The sequence below is a fragment of the Mustelus asterias genome, chromosome 25 (assembly GCF_964213995.1).
Source record: "Mustelus asterias chromosome 25, sMusAst1.hap1.1, whole genome shotgun sequence".
In the NCBI taxonomy this organism is placed as follows: domain Eukaryota; kingdom Metazoa; phylum Chordata; class Chondrichthyes; order Carcharhiniformes; family Triakidae; genus Mustelus; species Mustelus asterias.
In genome coordinates this window covers 13144120-13154495 of record NC_135825.1, presented here as the reverse complement: position 1 = coordinate 13154495, position 10376 = coordinate 13144120, and the positions used below count along the sequence as shown (strand labels likewise).

At 43.6% G+C, this 10376-nt stretch overlaps 1 protein-coding gene across 1 annotated transcript in view; it reads left to right on the top strand.

Annotated features, from left to right (window-relative positions):
* The first annotated feature begins 674 nt into the window (after positions 1 to 674).
* Positions 675 to 10376, top strand: part of LOC144479235 (glutathione S-transferase Mu 3-like) — a 28513-nt gene continuing 18811 nt past the window's right edge. Inside the window, exons 1-4 of the mRNA XM_078197903.1 lie at positions 675 to 849; positions 5218 to 5293; positions 7207 to 7271; positions 9233 to 9314. Of these exons, the coding sequence (XP_078054029.1) occupies positions 814 to 849; positions 5218 to 5293; positions 7207 to 7271; positions 9233 to 9314 (259 nt within the window). The 5' untranslated portion in view covers positions 675 to 813. The remainder of the gene's footprint in view (positions 850 to 5217; positions 5294 to 7206; positions 7272 to 9232; positions 9315 to 10376) is intronic.

The following is a 10376-nucleotide window of genomic DNA, read 5'->3' as shown; positions in this document are numbered from 1 at the left end:
TGTTGACTCTCCCTAATAAGTCCCTGTCTATCCAAATATTTGTAGATCCTATCCCTCATCACACCTTCCAATAACTTGCCCACCACCGACGTCAAACTTACTGGCCTATAATTTCCCGGATTTCTTTTGGAACCTTTTTTGAACACCGGAACAACATGAGCCACCCTCCAATTATCCGGCACCTCCCCCGTGAATACTGACATTTTAAATATGTCTGCCAGGGCCCCTGCAAGTTCAACACTAGCTTCCCTCAAGGTCCGTGGGAATACCCTGTCCGGTCCTGGGGATTTATCCACTCTGATTTGCCTCAATGATGATGAAATTAATCCAATGGTTGAAGAAGAAACATTGATCGGGCTCAATCAGGTCATCAGAATGTGTTAATGATAGTGTGATTCACCAGATGAAGGGACAGCGCTTGTGATACCAAATAAACCTGTTGGACTTTAACCTGGTGAGTCACCAGATAAAGGGACAGCGCTCCGAAAGCTCGTGATACCAAATAAACCTGTTGGACTTTAACCTGGTGTTGTGAGACTTCTTCTTACGGTGCCTACCCCAGTCCAAGGCCGACATCTCCACGTCTTGAATAAAAGCTGCTGACGAAAGCTGTCCTCTCCAGGGCAGGGTATCAGTGTGAGGCGGATGTGTAACAGGGCGAGGGGCAGCCGCACAAAGCAGCGCGAGTACAAGAGGCGGCGCGGGTGTATGAAGCGGTGCTGGGTGAGCAGGGGCGGGTATATAAGGCTGTGAGGGGGCGGTGTTTGCTCCGAGTCGCTGGGCTGTGAGGGTGAAGAAGCTTTGCTGTGAATCATGGTGCTGGTTCTGGGTTACTGGGACATCCGCGGGGTAAGCACAGCAGCAGCAGCTTTGCGGGACGCGGGGGAAAGGTTGCTCCCTCATTCCCAACCCAATTCCCTCATTCCCATCCCAACTCCCTCATTCCCGGGAAACTGCTGCAGATTTTCCGGCAGATTCTTCCTGTCGGAGGCCTTTGTTCAGTTTTGGCGCGCGGCTGTTTGCTTTCTGTTCCTCCTGGATTTATCTTCTTTCCTCCCCCCCCCCCCCTGTACCATTTGTATTGTGTGTGCATTGTGAGGGGTTTGTTTCTACCTGGGAATTGAAGGGAATGAACTTCAATTGGCAGATCCCCAGCTCTCTGGAACTTTCTCTCTGCCTGTGGAGCTCCTGTCGAAGCTGCCAGAAAGCTCAGGGCCCAATCCAGCAAGATTCATTGTTAATCTGGGTTCAAAATGCATCTGTGACGTTGAAGAATTAAAAAAAAAACCCTTCAGCTATTTCCTAGACTCCCATATATACACATCCTGTAATAGGAAGGGCAGAAGATGAGTTTATTTCATTTTATTTTAAGTAAGAGAATGTTAGTAGAGTGGTGGAAAAAGGCACCTGGAACACTTGCCTTTATCAATTGAGGTACGGATTACAAAAGGAGTGAGGCCATGTTGGATAAAGGCAAAATACCCCTGCTGTGATGGGGATGGTGTCCTGAACAGAGACTTTCCAAATCTTGCCATTTGTAATGGCTGGTGGTTGCAATGCAATCACTGAAACTTCTGGGACTTTTACAAGTAGGTTGGCATTACCATCGAACTGATTGAGATTTGTGTTTGCTTTTTATTGTAATATTTGACATTTTTATTAAAAAGTTTTGGTAAAATGAAAAAAAAAGGCAAAATACCGCGGTTGCTGGAATCTGAAACGCAAGGAGAAAATGCAGGAAAATCTCAGCAGGTCTGACAGCATCTGTGGAGAGAGAATAGAGCTAATGTTTTTGAGACAAAGGGTCATCCAGATTTGAAACATTGGCTCTATTCTCTCTCGTAAGACATAGGAGCAGAATTAGGCCACTCAGCCCATCGAGTCTGCTCCGTCATTCAATCATGGCTGTTTTTTTTTCTCATCCACATTCTCCTGCCTTTCCCCCATATCAATCGAGAACCTATCTCTCCACAGATGCTGTCAGACCTGCTGAGTTTCTCCAGCATTTTCTGTTTGTTGAGGTCATGTTGGAGTTGCATGGAACTTTGGTGAGGCCGCAGCTAGAGTACTGTGTGCAGTTCTGGTCGCCACATTATAGGAAGGATGTGATCGCACTGGAGGGGGTGCAGAGGAGATTGACCAGGATGCTGCCTGGGATGGGACATTTAAGTTTTATAAAGAGGCTTGGGTTATTTTCATTGGAGCAGAGAAGACTGTGGGGCAATCCAATTGAGGTGTACAAGATTGAGGGGTATGGACAGGATGGATAAAGAGCAGCTGTTCCTCTTAATTGAAGGGTCACTCACAAGGGTACACAAGTTCAACATGAGGGGCAGGAGGTTCAGGGGGATTGTGAGGAAAATCTCTTTACCCAGAGGGTGGTGCCTGGAAGGGTGGTTTTGGCGGGTTGCTTCACATCCTTTTTTCAAAAAAAAACCCAGATGAGTAATTGGCACTTTGTAATATTCAAGGCTGTGGGCCAAATGCTGGTAAATGGGATTAGGTAGGTCAGGTGATTCCCACGTGTTGGTGCAGACTTGTCTCTCTGCGCTGTATGATTTTTAAGTTATCCAACAGTTGTTGGCATTGAAATGAGAAGAATGGATGGCACAGTGGTAAGCACTGCTGCTTCACAGCGCCAGGGACCCGGGTTCGATTCCAGTCTTGGGTCACTGTGTAGAGTCTGCATATTCTTCCCAGGTCTGTGTGGGTTTCCTCCGGTTTTCACCCACAGTGTGAAAGACGTGCTGGTTAGGTGCATTGGCCATGTTAAATTCTCCCCCAGTGTACCTGAACAGGAGTGTGGCGACTAGGGAATTTTCACAGTAGCTTAATTGCAGTGTTAATGTAAGCCTACTTGCGACACTAACAGCAACAAAAGCATTATTCCAAAAGAATGATTTTAAATGTGCACTTTACAAGATCAGTTCACCTTTATTGATCGTGCTAAAGTTCTTATTTTTCCCTATTTTATTCCAAGTCTTTTCTTTTCTTCCGGATCCTTTACACTTCCCTCCTGCCCCACTCTTCACTTTTCAATTCCAGATTTGATGCATTGAATACTTTTTAGCTTTCCAAATATCTGTATCATCTCTGCTGGAGTGATATTTTAGCTTCCTGTTTAAGTTCACAGCATCAGCTTTTTGTGGTTTTTAATGCTTCATGTACGACCAAGTTCTGTACGTGCTTATTTTCCTCTCCATCTTTCAGATCTAGGACTTATCTTTTGCTGCAAAATGTTATAATTGCCAACACATCTCAATGTGTAACTTTTTTTGAATTGAGATGCAGCGCTCTGTGTGCTTGCTGTTACAATGTTTTGACCTTTGCAATTTATGTAGATAAAAAACCTTGAGTAGCGCCAACAGGATGTGTGCACTAACCAAAGTTTTATTTCTGTGTGCTTTGTGAATTCGCTTTCTAAACGGTTACAAGCCTAGTAATAATGGCTGTTAAATCTGAGGAAGTATTTGTTTGCTTTCCGTTGTAATTACAGGAAAGGAGAAAATATTTTTTTTAAATTTGAAAGATTATTGGATGTCTTTTTCCCTGGGACAATTCTTCAGTGACTATTTTACCCCCCCACCCCCACACACGGCCTCTGTCTCTTGTCATGATTCTTATCCTGTAGGTCAACAGTTAAGTTTACAGTTTCCATTCATGATTTAAACTGTGCCAATGCTGCTTGGAGGCATTTTTTAAAAAAAACAGGAAGTGCCAGAAAAAAATACACTGTAGGCCAAGCAGCATCTGGGGACAGAGAAAACAGAATTACCATTTCAAGTTGTCTGTGACTCACTAAGAAGAGTGGTATTCAACTCGCAAAACATTCTCCACAGACACTGCGGAGTTAAGAGGCATCTCTGGTCCAAATAAACACCCTAGCACTGTAGGTTTTGATTCAGCAATGTTTGTTTTTTTTGTCTTTTCCAAATCGACTAATGTCCTTTTAAGGGAAGGAAATCTGCCATCCTTGCCTGATCTGGCCTACATGTAACTCCGGAACCCACAGCAATGTGGTTGACTCTCAACTGCCCTCTGGCAATTAGGGATGGGCAATAAATGCTGGCCAGCCAGCAATGCCCATGTCCTACAAATGAATAAAAAATAACCCTGGCTTTTCTGTAAAATCATTTTTTTTCTCTGTGTGTTTAAAAAAAATCTCAGCTCTCGTCCTAGTAACATGCATGGATTTGTCCTCCTGTAAAGAAATATTTGCTGTCTTAATTCTGCCTTTGTCTGGAACTCACTTGTCCTACAGTTCTGCCATATGGTTCGGGATCTTTGTATCTCGCCAGGTGTGATTTGTAAACTGAGACTTTTCAAAGATTCTACCTGCTGTCTGAAAGGGATTGATTCTCCCTTTTCTTACCACTGCTGCCCTCACCATTGGAAAGCCCAGAGTTTTGAACTGCGTGTGCCTATTATTAAAATGGATCTGGAGAGGCTCCAGAAATGTAATAAGTTCACTTGACGCAATCAATATAGTTCTACTTAAAACATTTTTTGTTAGTCCATTCTTAAAGCTGCAAAGCCAATGCTCAGATTAGACCGGGTGGATCCGAACCCATTCCTTGCTTTCTCCTAAAAGCCAAATCGAAAATCCATTTTATGGTCCCCAAAAGAGAGAAAACAGGATGAGGCATTGCACCCCATTTCCGGGCTTGAACTTGGCCAAAAGGCCGAGAAGTGATTTGACGCCACAAATATAGTCTGCTTAAATTTTTACTCCATCCTTAAGGTTACAAAGCCAATGTCCAGAGTGGACCGGGCAAACCCAAATCCATTCCTTGCTTGCTCCAAAAAAACAAATTCAAAATCCAATTCTTGGTCCGTCCCCACAAGAGAGACAAACAAGATCCAAGCGGATCCCCTCTTGGGCTTGATCTAACGAAGCTGAGAGGCAATTATAATCTGCTTAAATCATGACAGTCACAAATACAGGTGCAAGAAACTACTGGATTCGAAACTGTATCCAATGCTGCAGTGTAACCATTCTAAACCTCTTCACTGTCACTGTTCTTTGCGATGCATGTGAAGACTAGTTTGGATTGCTCAATGTGTCTTGGCACATTACCAATAACTGAAATACGTTTAGACAGCAGCGCTGTTTAAAAAATGAATGGCAGAAGCTCTAATATTTCTTTTGCTGAATTTGTATATGTTATTTAGATTCAAGTCTTGCACGCCATCTGATTTTGAATTTTTGTTGTGTAGTTGGCACAGCCAATCCGCTTGCTTTTGGAATATTCTGGAACAAAATATGAAGAGAAGCTCTATTCATGTGGAGAAGGTAATTGTGTCTCTTGTCTGTGAAGTTTAATGTCAAGTTTCACTGAATTAAAGTGGGCTGTGATGGGATTTGGGATTGCACAATGCCTCCTTGGTTGCCAGTCCCTGACATGTTCCAACTGAACCTGCTTGAGTTGTTTGTGAACTTTGCTCTCCTTTTTCCATGATTTGGCAAACGCTAACTGCCCCTGCAGGTTTAAACTGTAAGAGGGGCCACATGTCCATGTCCCAGCCCTGAACCCCTTCAGGCCTTGGGCTGATGAGTGGCAAGTAACATCTGTGCCTTACAAAGAACGTAAGACCAGGGGTCGATCATGTGCCATTCAAACAAAGAGTTCTGGAAAAACTCAGTAGATCTGGCAGCATCTGTGGAGAAAGAGCCGGAGTTTTGAGTCTAACATGACCTCTTTGCATTGCCACTCACGACTGCTCTGACACTTGGTACAATCATGTCTGATTTTTAAGCTTCAGCTCCACTTTACCTGCTCTCCATATTTCCTGATTCCCTGAGAGACCAAAAGTCTGTCTGTTTCAGCCTTGCGTGTATACTCAACAATGGAGTATCCACAAGGCTATGGAGCAGTGAATTCCAAAGGTGTGCAACCCCTTTTGGGGCAGCACGGTAGCACAGTGGTTAGCACTGCTGCTTCACAGCTCCAGGGACCTGGGTTCGATTCCCGGCTCGGGTCACTGTCCGTGTGGAGTTTGCACATTCTCCTCGTGTCTGCGTGGGTTTCCTCCGGGTGCTCCGGTTTCCTCCCACAGTCCAAAGAAGTGTGGGTTAGGTTGATTGGCCATGCTAAAATTGCCCCTTAGTGTCCTGAGATGTGTAGGTTAGAGGGATTAACGGGTAAAATATGTAGGGATATGGGGGTAGGGCCTGGGTGGGATTGTGGTCGGTGCAGACTCGATGGGCCGAATGGCCTCTTCCTGCACTGTCTGGTTTCTATGATTCTATGAGTGAAGAAATGACTCCCCATTTCAGTCCTAAATGATCGACCCCTTAGCTGCCACTGCCCCCCCAGTCTAGATATCCCTCTATTGTCAGACCCTTTGGAATCTCGTACCAGTGAGATTATCTCATTGCTCTCCACTCCAGAGAGTATAGATCCCAATTTAGTCAGCTTCTCCTCATAGGCCAACCTTCTCATCCCAAGAACCAAACCAGTGAACCTTCATTCTACAGCCTCCTAGGCAAGAATTTCCTTCCTTTTTTTTTATATACGGAGAGCCAAACTGAGCATAGTACCCCAGGTGCGATCTAATGCAGTTATATGAAGCTTTCCTCATTCTTGTCCTCCAGTCTCCTTGCAGTAAAAGCCAATATGGCATTTGCCTTCTAAATGCTTGCTGACGTAGTGTTATAAGTACACCTAATGATTCAAGAAGGCAGCTCACCACCACCTTCTCAGCAGCAGTTGGGGATGGGGAATAAATACTGGCCTAACCAGCGACACCCATGTATCTGTTTTCAAATCCCTGCTGTGCAATTGCCATCAGAAAGCAGAACTAGTTAGTTTGCTGACACATTCAGAAATGTCTTGGCGAAGGCTTTCCGAACTGAATGTTGCAACATTGACATAGAAACTGATTGACTTGACATTTTAAAATGACTTTTTGATACCATAAAAATGTTAATATGTTGCTACAACGAATGTGCAGCATGTTACTAGTTAGTATTCTTGCCCAACTTATCTCATCTGGGGGAAGAGAAAAGAGACATTGGAGAATATTTTCAAATGCTATTTCTTGCTTTCGGATGCAGTTTAAACACGAGTTTGAGTTACTGGTTTGAGAATTTTAGTTTCTCTCTGGGTTTAGGGTATTCGGCTGATTTTGTTCAGGAACTTTGATATTGCAATAAATGAACAAAATCTCGACGCTTTCTGAATGTGTTAACTTTTTTTTTTCAAGCTCCAAATTACGACAAAAGCTGTTGGTTTGATGTGAAGCCGAAACTTGAACTGGATTTCCCAAACGTAAGTATTGACACAAATCCAGAAGTTAAAGGGTTTTACTCCTACTGGGGGGCGGGGGGGGGGGGGGGGGGGGAGAATTGTGATTGGAAAAACAAAAGCGGGGAATTGTAAATTTTTCTTGATTTTTTTTTTGTGCTTGTTCCAGTTGTTATGTCGCTGGTTTCCACAGAACACCCTTTTTGTTTCATTAACATCTTGGGTGAACCCCACTGGTAATGCCGTCATTTAAAAATAAATAAATAAATATTGCGCACAGTTTTGGCCCCTGTATTTGAGGGACGATGTAGTGGTGTTGGAGGCAGTTCAGAGCAGGTTCACTAGATTGATTCCAGAGATGAGGGGGTTTGTCGTATGAAGAGAGATTGAATAGTTTAGGCTGACATTCTCTGGAATTTAGAAGAATGAGGGGAGATCAAGTTGAGGTATTCAAGATGATAAAAAGTGTGGATAAAGTAGATGTGGAGCGGATGGTGGGACATTCTAGGGCAAGAGGTCATAGTCTTAGGATAAGGGATAGCAAATTTAAAACAAAGTTGAGGAGAAACTACTTGTGAATCTGTGGAATTCACTACCCCAAAGTGCGGTGGATGCTGGGACAGTGAGTAAATTTAAGGAGGAGTTAGACAGATTTTTAATTGGTAATGGGATGAAGGGTTATGGGGATGAGGAGCATATCAACCCATGATCGAATGGCGGAGCGGACTCGATGGGCCGAATGGCCTAATTCTGCTCCTAATATCTTATGATTTTATGAATAAAGTTACGGCAATTCTTTTGAAGATCATTGAATCTCTATTGCAAGTTTATAGCTTTCTGGAATGGACATCATTCAGTTCTCAGGCTCATTCTGTTTGATTTAGAATACCTGATTTTTCTATGCTCTGCTTTTTTTTGGCAAGGAATCATCGATTACAGACTGCGTTTTGTGTTTAAAATGCACTAACCAAATCTTGCTACCAAGGACTTGAACTGCCAGAGAATGCTGTATGCATTGGAAGTAATATAGCAGCTGGTTGGTAGTATCTTGCTCACCTCAAATGAGTGAACTGCAGACGATGGTGATAAATTTTCAGAAACATCATAACTGACTAGGTGATGCCTTTGAGTAATGTGTTAATTCGTAGTGAGATCTACTCTATTGAACCTGCCAATTTTATGGTAATTAACATTTTGGGCAGCTTTCCAGTGACAGTATTTGTATGTCAAAGGGATAATTGTTGTTTGATACTACTTCACATTGGATTTTGGAGGTTAAGATAAGGTCACGATAGTCCCAGGTGACCATTGGCCCAGGTGATCACTGGTGGTGATTTAACTTGAGGATCACCACAGCTCAGGTAAGGGGCACGGTGGCACTGTGGTTCGCACTGCTGCCTCACAGCGTCAGGGACCCAGGTTCGATTCCTGGCTTGGGTCACTATCTATGTGGAGTTTGCACCTTCTCCCAGTGTCTGCGTGGATTTCCCCCGGGTGCTCCAGCTTCCTCCCACATTCCAAAGATGTGCAGGTTAGGTGGATTGACAGTGCTAAATTGCCCCTTAGTGTCAGGGGGGACTAGCTAGGGTTGTGGGGATAGGGGCTAGGTGATCGGTGCAAACTCAATGGGCCGAATGGCCTCCCACCCTGTGGGGATTCTATGAATATATCTATGAAAAAGGGGCAAGGTTGAAAAGGCGGGTATTTCAAGAACAGCCTCAGCTGGTACGGATATTGAACCCGCGCTGTTGGCATTGATAACCAGCTGTCCAACCAACTGAGATGAACTGATTTCCAATTTTGGAGTTACGATAATGCGGATTAGTCAATGGATTTTTGAAAATGAACAAAATCTGCTAAATTATCCCAGAATGTACGCCCTATATAAAATGCTGATTTGTAATAGTGTAGACCTTCTGTTTCTGTGGCTAGCTATCTGCACCCATGTTCCACATTATGATAATGTGAAAACTTTTATTTTTCAGCTTCCTTACTTGCTTGATGGGGATGTTAAAATTACTCAGAGCAATGCTATAATGCGCTATATTGCGAGGAAGCACAAACTTGGTAAGTTTGTTCTACCCAACCGCTAGAATATGTGTCTCTCCCTTAGTGACGGGTCAAAATTCAGCTTAATGTCTTATACCAATAATCTTGCAGAGTGTAGACGTATGTTCCTCCTTCAAAATGTGGCTGGTACCATTTGTTTCCAATTCATTTGACCTGCACAGTTTTTTGATTTGAATGAAGCTTTTAAAAAAAAAAAAAAATCTCACTCTTATTAATTAGTTAGCAATTAGTGCAGGTTGACCAACCATTAATGAGTCATGCATTAGTTCCATTACATTACTTTGCAAATGCATCTGTTGGTGCCAAATTCCTTTTCTGGGTTAGAAACTAGAAGCAGGAGTAGGCCATTCGGCCCTTTTTTGAGCCTACTCCTGCATTCATTTTGATCATGATTGATCATCGAATTCAAATATCCTGATTGATTTCCACCCCCCCTCCCCCCATCCCTTTAGCCCCAAGATGGCCTCAACTACTTTCTGTGGTAGTGAATGCCACACGTTCACCTCACACTCTGGGTGAAGAAATATCTCCTCCCCTCAATTGATCCTTTTGTGTTCACTAATTAAATTAAATTGAATATAGTTAAGACTGCAAGGTTTTTGGTGTCGCGGGAATCGAGGGACATGGGTTTAACACCACTTTCCGCCTGCTCCCCAAGATCTGCCAGATCGCATCAAATGGTGGACCAGGCTTGATTGACTGTATGGTTTTGTCCTGTTCCTTTCTCTTTTTTTGTTCTCAAGTAGTTAACAGGGAAAGAAAATGAATCATGGCATTACCATCGCTGAATTCCCCCGCTATCAAAATTCTGGGGGTTATCAAAGACTTGAACAAGATTTGGACTGGCCATATAAATACTGTGGCTATGAGAGCAGGTCAAAGGCTAGGAATCCTGCTATGAGTAACTCTCCTTCTGGACCGCACACCTATCCCACCAGCTCCAGCCTGTCCACCATCGACAAGGCATGTGCGATGGAATACTACTTGCTTGGCTGAATGAGCTCCCAACAACACAAGAAGCGTGCCACCATCCAAGACAAAACCACTGCCGGATTTTTA